General features: G+C 45.6%; 1 protein-coding gene across 1 annotated transcript in view; it reads left to right on the top strand.

Annotated features, from left to right (window-relative positions):
* Positions 1-19,560, top strand: part of PolD1 (DNA polymerase delta 1, catalytic subunit) — an 82,039-nt gene that overhangs the window by 8,351 nt on the left and 54,128 nt on the right. The window contains exons 2-5 of the mRNA XM_075690387.1: positions 3,064-3,286; positions 4,960-5,249; positions 13,960-14,053; positions 17,760-17,931. Of these exons, the coding sequence (XP_075546502.1) occupies positions 3,103-3,286; positions 4,960-5,249; positions 13,960-14,053; positions 17,760-17,931 (740 nt within the window). The 5' untranslated portion in view covers positions 3,064-3,102. The remainder of the gene's footprint in view (positions 1-3,063; positions 3,287-4,959; positions 5,250-13,959; positions 14,054-17,759; positions 17,932-19,560) is intronic.

The raw sequence follows: 19,560 nt of genomic DNA, 5'->3' as shown, positions 1-19,560 counted from the left end.
CGCCAATCCCTAGTATATTTATCAATGTTCACTGCTGACTCACTGTCAGCAGTGAACATAAATTCTTATGTACTACCTTGGATTCAAAACAAACGTTTATACCCCATATCAAATACCTCAGAACAAAATGCATGAAAACAAAACCTCCTAAAGGGTCTGTCACATACCACATGGAGTAGCGGCAGGAAGTGCCTATTGGACCTGCACGAAAGCCTTATATGTGCACGTTTAGACTATAGTGCCATGGTGTACCACTCTGCCGCACCGTGCCCGTTGAAGATGCTGGATCCGATTCATCATTTAGGTATCCGCCTGGCCACAGGTGCGTTCAGGACAAGTCCTTCACAAAGCCTCTACACGAAATCGAATGAGTGGTCGCTTAACTTGCAAAGACCATACTCCATCTTTACATATTTTCTGAAGGTACATGCAAACCCTTAACATCCGTTTACGCTACTATAAATGATATGACATGCACCACACTGTTTCGTAACTGACCCTCAGTTAAGGAGCCATTCTTACTGCGTGTGAGGAACCTCAGTGATGAAATGGGTGTCCCACTTATAGAACCTCGTCTAAAGGCCCTGGCAAAGCTCTTACCACCGTGGCAATGGCAGCTTATTAACTCTTTGAGGGTAGATCTTTTTTGCCATATGCGACCGTGCAGGCCCCCTTTTTTTTTAATTGCTGATTCCAATTCTTCTTCGGGACCTATTTAAAAAAAAAATAGACCATAATCTTTCTAGGGTGACCGTAAAGCGAGAAAAAAATATTTTGTGTTGGTATATATGTACTTTTCATTCATGAATAACAACAATAAAAAAGGAAATTAACTTATAAGAATAAAAAATTTGGTGCATTGTTATAGTTCAAGGTTTTCAAAATCCGCACACGACAATATTTCGCAAGACTCAAATGTTCCTGCTCTTACACTAATATGTACATCCATAGCATAATTGAACTGTGTACATGCGCGCACTCAAGAAAACTGTGTGGTTGTGTGCCTGTCAAAAAAGAAAAACGTGTGACAAACTTCTGCTAATCTTCATCTTATCGCCAACCAAAGGCAAGTAGTTTTCGCGAGTCTACAAAAAAAAAAAAAATCAGAAACTCGTGCATGGCGGCATTCTTCCTATGTGCACCCCTGTGAGCACTAAACAAGCGAGAAACAAGCGGTCGCCCTTTGAGCAATTAGTAACGAGGTAGCCATCAGTTTTCTAAGCGAAGAAGCCGAAACCGCCCGCGGAAGAAAACCCAAACCGCCGCCTGCCCGCCAATGCACGAGTGGTAGTATATAGATGCGCGGGAGCAAATAGCGCTAAAACAAGCGATGCAACGAAAACCGAGAGAGGGAGCTGCGCGAAAAGGATTCCCCTGTATTCCCACATAGTGGCAGCACATGACAGAAAAGAAAAAGTTAGAAAATTGGTGCGCTTTTTAAACTTACAGACGGCGCCGTAAATATACGGCATCGACCATTTTGGACTTGTTTGCAGTGCCATATATTTACGTCATTGACCCTCAAAGTGTTGAGTGTGACCTGTCTGTTATTTGTGTTACAAAGCACACTCCAGAATAACACATCTGGATGCACGTTTTACAACTCAAGTGAAAGCACTCATGCTCAGAATTTTATACTGACGCATCAAAGTCCCATGCTGGCATGTCTTTTGCAGCGGTTGGTCCATCATTCTCAGAATCTGACGTTTTGCACCTCGAAACAAGTACCTTTTCCACAGATGCATATGCAGTAATGTCGGCTTTTAAATGTATCACGAAAACCAACTTATCCAATGTCATCATATATTCAGACTCTATGAGTGTAGTGAGGTCCTTAATGTCATTCCGCAAAAACAAAAATCCTGTAATGAGCTTTGTTCACTTCTGTGCACAGTGTGCATATCAAACCAGTTTTTTGTGATTTGCTGGGTGCCCAGCCACAGAGGCATCGAAGGTAACATGCTGGCAGACCAGATAGTCACATCTGTTACGGCGAAAGCGAGCAATACGTTCGTGACTGTCCCTGTGACAGACTTGAAACCTTTTCTCCACAGAAAAATATAGGACATGCTGGAAGCAAATTTGGGACACTGAAATGTCGAATAAGCTTAATTTGATTAAGCCTTAGTTGGGTAATTGGTGACCAACAACAAAAATACGGCAAACTGAAGTAATCCTTTGCCGACTTAGGATAGGTCATACCTACGGGGCCCACTCCTACTTGCTGTCTGGTGGTGAACTTCCCATCTGCGCTAAATGTGGAGAGACGCTAACTGACCTACATGTCCTAATGGAGTGCCGTGTATCACAAGCTGAAAGAAAAAAGCACTTTCCTCTAGCTTACAGGCAGAATATTCCTCTTCATCCAGCTATGTTCTTTCATGTGGACTCATTTTTCCGCAGCAAACCACTATTAAACTATTTACATGATGTTCATTCATTACAAGTTCTACGCCCGATGAATTTGTAGCATGACCTCTCAACAGAGGCTACTTCTGCGATAGTAGCATTTGTATGGCACGGGCCTCCAAAGCCTTGCATCCAAGGTTTCTGATGAGGCAGCAGTACCAATGGCACGTGCATATTTTAGAAACCATTTTTTCAAAACATATGTTTTATATTCACATGACATTTTAAAGTGATTGTCATAATTACATTAATGCTTTGACTCTTTCTTTAGGCCCATATACAGCCGTGTTCCATCAATGCTTTCCACTTCATTGTTCCATTAAATACTCGTTGTCACTTGCATGGCGCTCTTTGGCCAGACCTGGCCCTTGTGCCATTAAATGTCACATATCATCATCCCTTTAAACTAACAGAATGGGTGCTACGTGAAGGGAAAGGCAGGCAAGGACAGCAGCAAGTTACATGGTGCAATGAGATTAGGAGATTTTCAGGCATAAGACAGAGTCGGCTTACGCAAGACAGGGGTAATTGGGTATCTCGGATGGAGGCCTTCATCCTGCAGAGAACATAGAGTAGGCTGACGACCAACAGCGATGATTAACCGGTACTGTTGCTCCTCTGTTGACAGTTGCCGTGTGGGTTCACCTTGTGCAGGGCCACCTGTGGCGCAGCCCTTGTTTTGTTTAGCCTGCGATGGACTACAAACGGAAGCAGTCGGGACGACTGAGCTCGTCGCAGCAGGGTGGCATGAAGAAATCACGGCGGCAAAATGATGACGACGATGAGCCGATGGACTTTGAAGCAGAGCTGGCCCTCATGGAGCAGCAGCTCAGCGAGGAGCAGGCAATGGATGATGTAGAGTCCCAGGAGTCTGTTGGTGAGTGTGTTTAATGCTCTTCAATTCTCAGTTGTTTTTTATGAGTTGCAAATGAGCCCTCCTGCAGGGTCTGTGAGATGAATAACTGGTTTGGAATCTTCATCAATCGTTAGAAGAAAAGCACAGCAGCCGTCATTGAGCGCCATCCCACACAAGAGGGAACACATGCTGTTTTTAATTGCCATTAAAGCCATCCAATCTGGCGGTCACTGCGTCACCATAGTGGAGGTTTTAGTTTCACTTTAAAGTGAATCGAATCCTGCACATGGGATTGGTCAGGCATGATTTGCAGGTCAAACGAATGTTGTCAATTCCTGAGAGATTGTAGGTATAAGCAAGAAATGTTTCCTAATAGCCGCTTTATCAATGTGAGTGTCTCAATTCTGTGTAATCACCATCCTCATTTCCTCCTTCGCTCTCCACTCTCCACTTGCCACATCTGTTGATCAACTTCCTCCTACTTTACTTGTCATTATCACCATATCTGTTGTCATCACTTCGTAGCCAAGAATTAATTGTTGATGTGAATATCTTGTTATTGGGTACTTAATCATCCTCCATTGTGTGCTATCCACTTTGTAATCAGCAACTACCCTTCTGTGCTTGCGAGAAATGAGATGGTGTTTTAGGCGGTGTGCCTCATGTCTCAGCAAATGCAAATGCATTTGTTTCCTCACTGCTGTGCTGCGCTTTAAATTGAAGTCAACTTATTGAAGACAAAGCAAAAATATAACATTGGTGGTTTGGTGAACACACGAATCCGAATGTTCCATGTGCGATGTTGATCAACTAAATGAGAAGCATGCTAAGGATATAGCCATAAGATAGACATCTCTCCACCATGGTTAGGTGCATTGTGCAAACCTCCAAGGCACATTTTCCAGCTGTGTCGAAGGCTATTTTTTTGGGTGCAATGTAGCAGAACTGGCCACAGCAAGCCAGTAGATATAACGTTGAGCACGGCATTGCACATTCAATGCCTGGCCACGGCAGCTGCATAACGATGCTGGTGGAACACAAAAACACTGATTTACTGTGCCATAGGTGCACGTTAGAGGGACAATAAACAGTAAAGGGAGTTGAGCTGTATTAGCAAATGGTCCTTCTGGAATTCCAGAAATGCCACTGCTATCATAACATGATATTCGATAAGCTAGATATGACGAAAAAAATGAAAGATGGGTTGCATCGCTGCCACGGTAGTCACTGTAGCAGGCAACAGTGATATCAGGGATTTCGCGGTCATCTGCTCAGGCCCACCTAGTTATTCTTTTATCAGTAAGCATGGGCTACATTCTATTCTGAAGGAATCAGAGACTGAATTTAGGGAGTTTTGAGAACATTTACTGTGTCAGGGCTTAGCACTGCGCCATAATGGCCCAAATATGAGAGAATCATTTAAAATCCATGACGTCACACCGACAGGCCAGCAGTGGTGTTTCGATGCGAACTTGAAGCTTGGCCTCCACTTATTCACATTAGTAAATTACCTCTCACTATGAAGTTAACAAGAACAAAGTTTTCAATTTCGTTAGTCTGAAATAATTTAGTGTTTCTCTATAGTGCCCCTTTAATGAACCCCAGGGGGTCAAAATTAAGACCACTCTTCTAGGCATCCATCATAACCCAGAGTGCAGGCTCGGGACATTAGACTCCACAATCTTTGAATGCAGCTGGACCTGCTGATGTTTGCACGAGTGCGCGGTGGGCACGGCCTCCGCTGGCAGCACCATGGGACCCCGCGGCGCGCAGCCTCGAGTTCCAGCAGCTGGACCTGGACCACTACCTGGGCGAGCCACTGCCGGGCATGCCCGGAATGAGCCGGGGCCCCATCCCCATTGTGCGCATGTTTGGTGTTACCGACGATGGACACAGCGTGCTTTGCCACGTGCACGGCTTCCTGCCTTACTTCTACATCGAGGCACCACCAAACTTCCGCAAGGAGCACTGCTGGACCTTCAGGGTGCGTCTTTCTTTACAGGCACTTGGCAGCACTCATAAGTCTTGAAGGTAAACCATAAACCATAACTATAACAGGCACAGGTTAAAAAAAGCCTCATTCAGGATGTATACGATTTTCAGTGACAGGTTCGCATTGTGAAAGATTCTATTGTCAATGGCAGTTTACACATTCAACAGCAAAAATAAGTGGCTTAGTAGCCAACAGTGAGTAGCTGTTCCTGACTTAATCCATAACATACCTTTGAAAGAGAGGAACTACCGGCAGCTTTACAAGAAGAAAAAAAAAAAAAAGCCCGCAGGGGCGTCTGCGCAAGCAGGCGTTTGGTGTGTTGCGACACCACGGACCCGAGCACACGAGGGTTGGACCCTCCCGCGTGTAGCCGTGCGCGGCTTAGCCGTGTCTGGGGAAAGGGGGATCCTGGGGGTTGAGCCGATGCCGGGTGTTTGGACCTTTAAGGCCCCCCGGCGGAGGCAACACACCTCTTTGGCCTCTGCTTCACATAGACGGCACCCCCGGACTGACCCACCCGGGGGAAATCGGTAGTCGCCTCTTCCTGTCCTCCTCTCCAATCTTCGACTTTCTCTCCCACTTTTACATCTTTCCTGTCTTCTCTTCACTTCTTATTACTTCCTTTCTCCACGGCGGCAAGGGTTAACCTTGTGTATCTGCCCTCCCTTGGGTATAATATATTGGGTTATAGTAGCAATGTACGGCTGGCGCCTGCAGCCTTACGCGTTAAGGCCTGCAGCGTCCCCATGTTGGGCTCCGTGGTGGGTGGCCGCCATTGCTGCCGAACACAAACCAAAATACCATGGGAACGCCCGCTTTTCCCCGCCTACTTGATCGTCACCCTCAGAAGAGGGGACGCACCGAAGAATTCAGCACATGTTTGACCCGCACTAAAGAGAACTACCCGAAATACCATGTTGTACATAGTGAGAATGCTGCAAAACAGGCCAGACTCATTTCACCATTCACAGTTTCAAAATCTTTGACCGAAGCCTTAGGGTCAGGTTACAAGGTGACGAAAATGGCAAGTGGAGATCTTCTTCTTGAGATCCCACAGAAAAATCAATATGAAAAGCTAGACAGACTGGTGACCTTTGGCAACATTCCAGTTTCTGTTACGCCACACCGATCAATGAACAGCTCACGCGGAGTCGTCTCAGAGGGAGACCTTCAGGATTTGACAGAAGCTGAACTGCTGGAAGGATGGAAAGATCAAAATGTGACCGATGTAAAGCGTATTATAATTAGACGGGACAATAAGGAAATCCCCACAAAGCATCTTATCCTAACATTTGCATCCAGCGTACTGCCAGAAACGATTGAAACAGGATACATCAGATTAAACGTTCGACCATATATCCCCAACCCTAGAAGGTGTTTCAAATGTCAGAGGTTCGGCCATGGCTCGCAGAGCTGCCGTGGTCAGACAACTTGTGCAAAGTGTGGAGTGCAGGGCCACCCCTCCGAGAACTGCAGTGGCACACCTCACTGTGTGAACTGCAGTGGCGACCATCCAGCTTACTCACGCTCCTGTCCGAACTGGAAGAAAGAAAAAGATATAATCACCCTTAAAGTCAAAGAAAATATTTCGTTTAAGGAAGCCCGTAAACGGTGCTCACCTTTCCACAGCACACCTTATGCTGATGCGGCGCGTCGGGGGGCAGCGTCGCAGCGGCAATCGCCGAGTGCCCTGCCCGCGTGCAGCGAGCAGGCACCCTTGGCTCCTGCCCCCAGGGTGGAAGTAGGTAAGCCTACTCCATCCAACCAGCAACCAGGCCCGGCTACCCTTGGGTTGCCGGTCCCACAAGAGTTATCTGCGGAAACCTGCGCTGCACGCAGCGATCCCGCAGGGCGGATAGCGGCCACGAAGGTAGGCGCAGCTGAGGCTGCCTCGACCTCCCCGGCCCCTCCCAGCGCTGGCAACAGCCGGCGCAGCCAAATCCCACAGGGAGCCCCATCGACCTCAGGGCTGGTGGGCGCAGGGGTCTTGCCTTCCGAGGTGAGACTCTCACGAAAAAATTCTCGCTCGCAAGAGCGCGTGTCCGGCGCCTCACAAGAGGCAATGGACACAACACCTATACCTACGGCGCAGCAAGCGCCTAAGGAGCGGCGAGGTTCCCTCGAGCGCTCCAGAAAAAACAAAACCCCGGTTACAGGGCCTTGAAAGAGCTCTGTAACCTAAGGCATCACCTCCCTTTCCGTAGACACAGTACTTATTTAAAATAAATATGGATACACAAATTATCCAATGGAACGTCAGAGGTCTTCTTAGAAACCTGGATGACGTACAAGAACTCATACACAAACACAACCCAAAAGTGCTGTGTTTACAGGAAACACACCTAAAATCAAAACACACAAACTTTCTCCGACAGTATATAACTTATCGCAAAGATCGCGATGATGCTATCGCATCATCTGGAGGTGTAGCTATAGTTATCCACAAAAGCATTGCGTGTCAACATTTACAGCTCCAAACGCCTCTTGAAGCAGTGGCAGTTCGAGCTGTCCTCCTAAACAAACTCATCACCATTAGCTCGCTTTATGTACCCCCACACTACAAATTAAACAAACATGAATTCCAGTCATTTATAGACGAATTGCCAGAACCTTATGTTGTTCTTGGCGATCTAAATGCGCACAGCTCCCTGTGGGGTGACTGTCGTATAGATGCGCGAGGTCGTCTTGTTGAACAGTTCCTTTTTTCTTCTGGTGCGTGCCTTTTGAATAAGAAGAAACCCACTTATTACTGTCTTGCAAATAATACCTTTTCTTCAATTGATCTCAGCATAGTTTCCCCGTCTATACTGCCTGAACTGGAGTGGGAAGTTGCGAACAATCCTTACGGAAGCGACCACTTCCCCATACTATTAAGAACACTTAAAGAAAACGAATATCTACCACAGGCTCCTAGGTGGCAGGTCGACACAGCCGACTGGGAGAAATTCCGAACCATAACTAGCATATCATGGGATGACATGTCCTCGTTACAAATTGATGCTGCTGTGGATTACCTTACAGCTTCTATTATAGATGCCGCATCTAAATGCATACGTGAAGTAAGTGGCTCGGCATGCAAACGGCATGTCCCGTGGTGGAACGATGAATGTAGAGTCGCACGTAGGAATCAAAACAAAGCGTGGGGGTTGCTACGCGCTTCGCCCACTGCAGAGAATCTCGTTAACTTTAAGAAAGTTAAGTCTCAAGGCAGGAGAACCCGCCGACAGGCCAGAAGAGAGAGCTGGCAAAAGTTTTTATCGAACATCAACTCGTTTACAGATGAGGCGAAAGTCTGGAACCGCGTAAATAGAATTAGAGGGAGACAAACATATTCACTCCCTCTGGTAAACACACAGGGTGATACGCTGCAACATCAGGCAGACTCACTTGGGGAGCACTTTGAGAGTGTGTCAAGTTCAAAACATTATTCGAAATCCTTTCTGAAATATAAGCAAATAGAAGAATGTAAGCTACTCAAAAGAAAATGTCCACAGAGTGAATCCTACAACTGCCCATTCAGTATTGCCGAGTTGAAAGCTGCCTTGAGCTCATGCAAGAGCTCTGCACCGGGAGATGACAGAATCATGTATGAAATGCTCAAAAACTTACACGATGACACGCAAGTTACACTACTCACACTTTTCAACACCATCTGGGATGCAGGGTACCTTCCAACCGCATGGAAGGAAGCCATTGTGGTCCCTGTTTTGAAACAAGGTAAAGATCCTTCCTCAGTGCCAAGTTACCGCCCGATAGCCCTCACAAGTTGCCTTTGTAAGGTATTTGAAAAAATGATTAATCGGCGACTGATCCATTTCCTTGAAATGAGCAAAATGCTTGATCCTTATCAATGCGGCTTTCGAGAAGGGCGGTCCACAACCGATCATCCTGTACGTATTGAAGGACATATTCGTGACGCGTTTGTACACAAACAGTTTTTCTTATCGATATTCCTTGATATGGAGAAGGCGTACGATACAGCATGGCGCTACGGAATCTTACGAGATTTGTCAGAAATGGGCATTCACGGCAACATGCTAAACATAATAAAAAGCTATTTGTCCAGTCGTACTTTCCGCGTAAAAGTCGGTAACGTACTTTCGCGTCCTTTTACGCAAGAAACGGGTGTACCGCAAGGAGGCGTGCTCAGCTGCACACTCTTCATCGTGAAGATGAACACGCTTCGCGCTTCATTACCACCGGCAATCTTTTATTCTGTCTACGTGGACGACATACAAATAGCTTTCAAATCCTGTAACCTCGCAGTGTGCGAGAGACAGGTACAGCATGGCCTGAACAAAGTGTCGATGTGGGCAGACAAGAATGGATTTAAGATCAATCCTAACAAAAGCTCTTGCGTTCTTTTTACAAGAAAGAGAGGAATGATCCCAGATCCTAGCTTAGAACTGGGTGGACAACAAATACCCGTAAACAAAGAGCACAAATTTCTAGGTGTTACACTTGACCACAGACTCACTTTCGTTTCCCACATAAAACATCTTAAAGAAAGATGTCTAAAAACGATGAACATAATGAAACTCCTATCCCAGACTAGATGGGGTAGTGACAGGAATTGTTTATTGAAACTCTATAAAAGCCTCATTCGATCACGATTAGACTATGGCGCCGTGGTCTATCATTCTGCCGCCCCGAGTGCGTTAAAGATGCTAGACCCTGTCCACCATCTAGGTATCCGCTTAGCCACGGGCGCTTTCAGGACAAGTCCCGTTGAAAGTTTATACGCAGAATCGAACGAGTGGTCACTTCATCTCCAGAGAACATACATCAGCCACACATATTTTCTGAAAGTGCACTCTAATCCTCAACATCCGTGTTATAATACCGTTAATGACATGACACATGCTACACTCTTTCATAATCGTCCCTCCATAAGACAGCCTTTCTCGCTTTGTGTTAAGGAGCTTAGTCATGAAATGCATGTTCCACTCCTCGAGCTTCGCCTAATGCCTCCAGCTAAGCTGCTACCTCCTTGGGAGTGGCAGTTGATACAATGCGATACATCATTCATGCAAGTCACAAAACACGCTTCAGAGATTGAAATACAAATGCATTTCCGGGAACTCCAATACAAACACTCCTGCGCGGAGTTCTACACAGACGCATCGAAGTCACGCGAGGGGGTGTTCTATGCAGCCGTCGGCCCATCCTTCTCGGAATCCGATGTACTGCATCCGGAAACAAGCATCTTTACGGCTGAGGCCTACGCACTGCTGTCGGCTGTAAAGTATATAAAGAAATCAAAACTCGAGAAATCAGTTATATATACGGACTCCCTAAGTGCTGTGAAGGCCCTAATGGCATTTTCTAAGCACAAAAACCCAGTCATCAACGAACTCTATTCCGTCCTATGTAAAACGTATATATGTAACCAGCATGTCATCATATGCTGGGTGCCCGGTCATAGGGGCATCGACGGCAATGTTCTGGCGGACCAGATGGCCACATCAATTGCATCGTATTCTGTAAATCCTACCGCAGCAGTCCCTGTCACAGATCTGAGGCCCTACTTGCGCAGAAAACTGCGGAACTACTGGCAACGCTCGTGGGACATGGAAACAAATAATAAACTGCATGTAATAAAGCCACAATTAGGTTTCTGGCCTCCTGTAACAAAATCCCGCCGGACAGATGTCCTATTCTGCCGTCTAAGAATAGGACACACTTTTGGCACACATAACTTCTTACTCACGGGAAACGAGCCTCCAACCTGTGGTAGATGCGGGGAGAGGCTGACCGTCCTCCACGTCCTACTGGAGTGTCGGGAAGCCGAACCCGAAAGAAAAAAAACATTTTCTCTTAGCATACAGGCACCACATCCCCTTTCATCCTGTTATGTTACTTGGTCCAGAACCACTCTTTGACACCAACGCCATCTTAGCTTTTTTGAAAGATGTTGTGTTGCATGTTATTAGCCCCACATGCTCGTAGCGCTTCCTCTCTTCAGAGGATGCCGCTACGATAATTATTTTGAATAGCACATGCCTCTAGGCCCTTGTGGTTCAAGGGCTCTGGCGAGGCAGTAGTGCTGTAAGCAATTTAACGTCTCGAATATTTTAAACAATGCATCATTCTTTTACGATGGATTTTAATCTTCACAGTATTCGTCATTAGTCATCGCCATAATTTTATATCACGTAGATTTTATGCACTTTACAGCAACTATTTTTAGGCCACTTTACAGCCAAGTCACATGTCCATAATACATCGTCAACATCACCACTTGTCATGGCGCTCTTTGGCCATACCTGGCCCTTGCGCCATTAAACACCACATATCATCATCACAAGAAGAAAAAAAAAAAACGTCATGGATGTCCGAATTTGTGTGTCTTGTTTGAGGAAGGGCCTTGTCAATTGCACTTTTCTTGGCTTGTTTCTTGAAATGCTCCACCCGCGTATCTTGTATATTTCTTTGGTCATTAGTAGGTAATGACGCAGAGGACCAAGGCATTTCTGTCACTGCTGCTTGGTCTAGGTGAAAGTTGCCGGTCGTTTTGTGCTACTCTGATGGCCTTTTTTCAAAGTTGTGTGTGTCATGGTTGCAATGCTTTTTTAAAAATTTAATCGTTATTTCAAGTGTTCTGTGCATCTCGTTTTGAGAGCATATAGTAATTATTTACGCTAAAATATTGGTTGCAGAAACAAGAGCGAAAGTAGTGAAATGCAAAAGACACTTCTGAAGTCTGACCTCGTTGATAGCATGCAGTGTACATGACCATGCTGGCTGTAGCTAGTGTTGATTTGATTTTAGTTGATTTATTTTTCACTGCATTGGTAGATGCCACAATGTACATAAGTGGCAAGGGATAGGGGAATAAAAGCTGCCTGACGGCAGCTTGTCTAGTCCTACTACCCCATAAAACACAAAGGCAGCAGAAGGGAACAGCAATATCATCAGCAATTTGTATCAGCAATAGGCATCAGATCGCAGCCTTTTTTTGAAACAGAAACAGCTGACCAGCGATCTACATTGAAGCAGGAACAGTGTGAAAAACGTGGCCGTGTAAAGGACATGCGCACGTGCGTCAACACAAGGACGGACGCACATTGGGTGCATGGCAACGGGGGTCTAAGTGGTCAAAATAATCTGGAGCCTTCCACTAATGCACCCCTTGCAACCCACAATGTAGGCTAGGGATGCAAAACCACATCTACAATTTGAGAGTTGGAAGTATGTTTGACAGTGCACTTCTCCAGTCCAAGCTCAGGCCACAAGATGAACCAATCTTGCTATGACTGTCGCATTCCACGTCCTTTGATGAGCTCTCACGCTGACTGCATTTTGAATTTTTCTCCCCTCCTCGATGCCTCGGCTAGCTAAAGTGTCACATTGAGATATACAGTAAACTCTTGTAACAAAGTCATTGGGACAAGAAACTGACTTCGTTATAAGCAGTATTGCGTTAAAAGTGAGGGAGCTATAGGAGATTCACGGTAACACACAAATGTGAAATACCTTGAATGAAGCGATTTCATTATAATTAGGGTTTACTGTGCAGTAAAACTTAGTTAATTCAACTCTTGTTAATTAGGAAAATTGGATAATTTTGAATCGAACTTCAGTCCCGGCAGGCGCATGCATTGGTTAATGGCATCAAACTCATTAATTCAGACGTATGTGACTGCTCACCGATTCATTTGGACAACTCTCAGAGCACCACAAATGTGTGCCGCAAAAGAGCAAAGAGGTTCAAGCAGCAAATTTAAACAAAGCGGCGGAGTATGCGTTGCCATAGTAATCAGAGGAAACCATACGGGAACAAAAGAAAAGCCAAACTCTTTGTGTCTATTTGTGCATTTATATGTTTACTGCCTCACATGACACTGCGTTGGCCACATATTTGTACTTGTTTAACATATCGGCCCCTGACAATTACTGTTATTACTGCTTCTTTCTGTACCCCACTCCTGTAATAACCCTGTCAAAGGGTTGACAGTATGTTGAAATAAATAAATAAATATGCCTTCAGAACTGCGCAGTCATCATCCTCTGATTGTGCCAATAGTGACCATGGTTTTGTTCACAGTGGCTGCAGTGAGCAGTAGTTCTGCTTTGACTCAGTGCAATGTATGCACAATGGCAGAAACACGACTGAAGCTGATGAGGATGATGACTGATTCTACCACGCCCCACATGCTGGCATCTGTTGCTGACCAGCTCACTGGAAAAAAAAGTAACTGAGATGTGCGCGCGGTAGTAAAAAGCATGTATACGTATTTGGATGGAGACACAGGCCTTGCGCCATGGCCAAACAGGCCTCGCTGCAAAGGAAGTCGCGAGGCCCTCGCCGGTGCAAGTACTAATTAATCACACGATGATGATAATTGCCACTTTTGCTCTGATATTGCGTGAAAAAGAAGCAAGGGATGCAAATTTATTCAGTAAATAAAGGCGAATTGGCACAGCAAGCATTTAATATTGTTGTTTTCTTGATACCCTCGATAATTTGACATTCGATTATTTCTGCCATTTATAATTTTTTTTTCGTTCCCGTGAAATTTGAATTAAGAAAACAACTCTGAGACATATAGTACGGTAAAACCTCGTAAAACACTCAGCAGTGCTTCTTGTGTGTTCATGCATGTGTGTGTGCGTGTGTGTGTCTGTAATTTGGTGGTCAGAGTTTCGTGTTCCGTGTTACAGTCCTTATGTGTTTCATTTTTCTCCCTTCTGGACACAGGAAGCATTGAACAAGGCTGTGCTGAAGGACATGCGCTCCAACAAGAACAACCTGTCAGACACAGTTGTTGGCATCGACATGGTCTTAAAGCAGAGTGCGTGCCACTTTTTTGTTGTACCTCTCTCTGTCCTTGTGCATCTGATGCCTTTTTCTCAAGCTGCTTACTTGGTCTTAGCAGCTTGCATTGACTAGATTCAGGCTACGGTAAACTTTGCGCCACTGACGTTAAGATTCGGTACGAGGAGCAGGCTTAATTGTGAGAGTCAGAGACGCCTCCAAGGGCAGCAAGAAAGAAATGGCGACAGGCGCAGCACGCAAGCATATGTTCATGCATAAAAATAGCAAGCTACACAAACACGACATTGGGCACAAAGGGGCACAGCATTTGTATGTGGACACGGTTTTGCGTACAACAAAGCTGACATGGCGGCCTCGCTCGATGGATTGCTTGAGGAGAGACGGCAGGCGGGTTCTCGCAGAATCCTGTGTATCTGCTGAGGGACTACAGGGGAAGGCATGTTGCTTCGAGGCCCTCTTGGGCGTCGTCGCTCGACAGGGTCTTCCAGGCTGCGGGGGGGCCTCTCGAATGTTGATGCCCGATCAAGCCAATGCATCTTCCCTGCTTCTCTTCTCATTCGCTGATACCCTTGTATGGCTCTCCTTGATTATTTCTTATTTTCTTGATTTATTCCTTAGCCACCCCACAAGTGCACGTGCAGCGAGGCGTCGTCCTTGTTGGGGACGGTGCACATGCTTGCATATCTTTTGCACCGCTTCGTCATTTTCGATGCGTCGCTTGACACCTCATCATAACACACTACTGGTGCAGCCTGCTTCAACTTGTATGCAGCCATAGCAGTAGGCTAAGTTATTGCCAGCTTGTGTTTACCCTTCTGCTAATTAATCTCGTGCTGAAATTATCAGTGCAGACATGAGGTTCACTTTCTGTTGAAAAAGGGTGTCTGATTTCTTTAATCTTTATTGGTACAAGTGACCACTAGCAACCTATGAAGCCAACAGACAAGGAACAAAAAAAGAAAGAAGAAATGAAGTGTCTTTTTTTATCTGAACTGTAAAAATAATTATGGGTGAGGCTTGAATGTGCAATTAACTTCACATTCGTAGTAAGGATAAAAGGAAATAAAATTGTTAGAAAAGACTAACTCTTTTGTTGGTAGAAGCCAAACCCACAACCTGGTAGGAGCCAAAGCCACAAGCTCCACGTGACATGTCCGGTCGTCTGCAAATTGAGCTGTGGTGATGGTCATCCCTCGAGTTCCTTACTTTTGATTCTTGTCACTCTCTAGCAGCTCAGTGCTTTTGTCTTGGTCCAACGGGTGTTTTATAAATTTCATACAAGTGAGCTGGTGAACACAAACATAAAACAACACATAATCATAAAACAGAAAGTGCTATGGGGAAGTACAGTCAAACTTCATTGTGATGAAGTTTTAATGAAAAAAAAAATACCTGTGCCATATCTGTTATTCGTTATAAGCATACATGCAGATATTGGCAGGAAAAAAAAAAAGCAAATTTTCAAACAGGTCTGTGTGAGAGAAATGAAAAGCCGATGTCTCTGACAGCCTAGCAAAGGGTCCCCTCCAGATATTTACGGCCTATCGACGGCTTGCTGTGCCAATTCTTGGCACAGGAACAACAGTTATTTACTGACATGCAGCTTGCACTGTTGCTAATACGGCTGCCATTTGCAGCATCGTACATGCGGGTCATGTCTGAAAATCTTAAGCAGCATACCGTGTGGTGTCCAAAAATTTTTCTTGCCATTTTTACGTTGGTTCTAGAGGTAGTGGTGTGCTGTTGGGAAGTCTGAATAATCGCACAGGTCTGAAAAATATGGTGTCATGAAAGTTGGTTGGTGGCCACGCTTGACAGTTTTGCTACCAGAATACATATTTTGGGCAACATTAAACTAAAATTTGCTTCGCTATATCCAGTACTGTGTTAGATCCTGTATTTTCAACTTCACTAGGCAGAATAATACTCAAAGAAACAACACATGACCAACAAAATTTCTACTTTGTTTTGTTATATCCAATTACTCTTTATAGAGTTGAATCTCGTTAATTCAAACACGCTTAATTTGAACATCCGATTTATTCAAACTAACACCGTGGTCCCTCAAAGTTGTGTATTCCAATTAGCGAAAACACCCGATAATTCAAACGGGCAAGCATTTGCGATGGTTAATTCTAAGATACTGTGCTCTGACAATGCTCTCAGCAACGCGCCAAATCACGTGGCAGTGCTTCCGTCCAGTGTTGCTCTGACCCAGCCATAGAGGACCACTCAACGGCGCGCATGAAAAAAAAAGAAAGGACTGTGGCGAAAATTTTACCCTCTCTCAAATGGCAAGGTCGCCGCATCTGTGTTGCGTCGTAATGCCCCAGCCACACTAGTGGTAAAATGCGCACTGCAGGAGAGATCGACCCTGGGATGATTTTTAATGGCTCGCCGTGGCGGCAAGTAAGCCGCGAGCGGAGGAGACCAATACGAATGGATCCTACAGTGACATACGTGCGGGAAACTGGTATCATGCAGACCCGCCCGACCGCTCTATTCGTACTTGCATCTGATTCAACCAAACCGCTTGTTTCGCACTATCGTCTGCTCGCGTCATCTCCCGCTCACACTTGTTTTGGTTGGTTTGTTTTGGTCCCGTTCGCGCTTTTTTTCTTCACAATGGTGGGTCTAAACCAAAAAAGGTTCTTGGAGACAGTGTGCCATATCTGATTCTGGACGACAGAACAGACCCTGAATACAAGGACACGAAGGCAATACCCAGTATCTCATTCTCCTTGTCTTTTGAACGCAATGATGCTGCAAGAGAAGGGAGCACACCAACATGATTACGATCAGTGGCACTGACTTCATCTTTATAAGGCATGACTCGCATTAGGAACGCAATACGAACAATGTAAACGCAGCGCCGATCTCTCAGCAGACGAAGGAAAAAACACGCGAGCATGCAGAGCAAAGCTGTAGCGGAGGCCCAGTCCTGGCCTCGGTAATTAGTGCCATCCGATAAGCTGGTGGGAAAGCGAATCCGCGTCCTTCCCACCCTTCCTCGTAACTACGCTACCCTTGCGCTCCCTCTCAACTCCCTCGTAATTCACTCACCTTCGACTGTCTCTGCACGCACACACCTCCACGCCGGCACTGCCAGCGCAGCCAGCCCGGCGCCAGCTTAGCCCACTCCTTGAACTTTCGTTTTCTGCCGTTATTGGGAATGAGTGTTGGCTGGCGTGGGCAGTTTCGTAGTCCTCGCTCGCTGTGTGCTTGCATACCGCAATATTTCACGACTCACACCATTCGTGCATCATGCTATGGTGCACAAATACTTTAAGAACAAGACCTTCTTTTAATTTGAACTTCGTTTAATTCAAACAAATTTTCGGGTCCTTTCGAGTTCGTATTATCAAGATTCGACTGTATCTGTGTTTGTTATAGTATCAAGGTTTGACTGTATTTAAAAAAAAAATGACAATTTCGCTTTATTAGAAACTTTTGTACACTCTCCCGAGAGCAGCATATATTGGAGAAAAAACGCCAACGTGGTGTAAAAGGCACTCAGTAAGCTCAGTTTAACGAGGACTACTTAATCTTCATTATTTTCTCATTATATTTTCTAAAAAAGCTATGCGATTATGAAATGTCATTTATACAAGCACTTTGACATTGATTGAAGAAGAATGAATGCTGGTTTGTTTCTGGTGTTGTGTTGGCCATAATTCGATACCACTGAATCTACTAAGCCTAGCCTACTGAAACTTTTCCAGGCATCTATGGTTACAACAGCAAGGGCAAGACACCCTTTCTCAAGGTCACCATGGTTCTGCCCCGGCTCATTGCACCAGCCAAGCGGCTGCTGGAGACAGGCAGTGTGTCTGTAGATCACTATGGAGCACCCAGTTACCGCATCTTTGAGAGCAACGTTGACTTTGAAATCAGGTGATTCAGTGCCTTTCGCATTGCCTTCTCTTGCTGGCAGAATGACATTTTCTGTGTCTGACTGTGTTTTTTGTTTTGTTTTTGTTTTTTGTTTTGTGACTTAGTACCGTGACGGCAGTTAAGCTGAAATTTCTTTTCAGGCTGTGGTGGTGTCAACCCATGCGTTTTTCACCCCTTATCTTGAAAAGTTCTTGTGTCGGACTCCAGATATATCTCAAAATTTTTTCATTGAATATACCAGACAAAAGGCAACAGGGCAGTTCTGCTTCCACTAGCTTTTCACTCTGTGGCATCAAGTGGTTGTGCTGGCGCTGAGCCAAACGCTGCATCGGGCCTTGCTCCTGGCACACCTTTCCACTTTTTTCTTTGTATCACTGCTCACTTGCACCTGTTCAGCTGCTAGCTGCTACTTTGCTGTGGCCTCACGCAGCAGCGATGACTTTTTTCTCCTCTGATTTAGGATGCCATCAGTGACGCCTCAATATGGTCGCAGTGTATTAACCGGGACTCTGATGAGACAATTGGCGCCTTTGAGCAGGCATGACTGGTCCACACTCAAAAGAAGCCAGCATGCGATCCCAGAGCATTTAAATGAGATTGCAGCTGAGTAAGGACGCTTGCTTCATGAGCATGCGACAGTGAGGCATAAATGCCAAGTCTGCCGCGGCCATGACAGTTGCGCTCTTTCCCAGTTCAGTTTCCCTTTTCTAAGAGAAATTGTCTGGAGCTCATTACAATGAATAAAGTATCAGCGTCAGCATTTTGGATGTCTGGAACTGTTAACTGGTTATGCTTGGATGATTGGCTTCAAATGTTGCACTAATATCAGTCGTCTTAACTCAGTGCCAAGCACACAGTCTTGCCACAGCGCAAGTAAAGCTGTTGCCCGTAGATGCCGATGCACCTGAAGGTGGCCGAGAAAACAGTCGAACCCACTTATAACGATACCAGTTTTAACAATATATCGGTTACAACAATGAGAACCTGCTGCACCTTCAACTTTTTGTATGTTTTCCATGGTGGAATAACCCGTTTACTACAATGCCCAGATGCTGCATTATCGGTTAACATTAACGAAGTGTGGCTACTGGGTGCCCGAGCCAAAAGGTAGGGAAATGCGAAATCTTTGAAAAGAAAAGAGAAAACGAGAAATTCGGGCCACTGCACTATGGGCCACTGCTTCAACAGCCACCGCGTGCTCATCTACCAGCGATTTCCACACGCCTCTCTCTCTTCGCCCTTCCACCCCTCGGAAAACAAATGGGCTGCACCCATAGCTCTAAGCCACTCCACCCTCCAAAACACGAATGGACCGCGCCAACCGCACTGCTCGCAGATTGCTCGCTGGCTCCTCACTCAGTGCAGTTCTGCAAACAGTTTATTCACTCGCGTTCATCTTTGTTGGTTGCGTCGAAATCGTTCCTGGCCACACCGTTTCTCAGCTTCGTTTGACCAACAGTTGGTTTGACTCGCCGGCGAAGCGGAAGATGGCTGATCCGCCCGCTAGTCATCGGCAAAGCATGACATTGCCGGTGAAAAGAAAGCACACGGCTATAGATTTGGAAACTAAGTGCTTCTAACCGAGGAGGCGATCGTCGCGAACGTGCTTGCATCAGATAGCGACAGCGA

The sequence above is a fragment of the Dermacentor variabilis genome, chromosome 4 (assembly GCF_050947875.1).
Source record: "Dermacentor variabilis isolate Ectoservices chromosome 4, ASM5094787v1, whole genome shotgun sequence".
Taxonomy (NCBI): Eukaryota; Metazoa; Arthropoda; class Arachnida; order Ixodida; family Ixodidae; genus Dermacentor; species Dermacentor variabilis.
The sequence above is the reverse complement of the archived record's forward strand: the minus strand, read 5'-3'. Positions and strand labels throughout refer to the sequence as shown.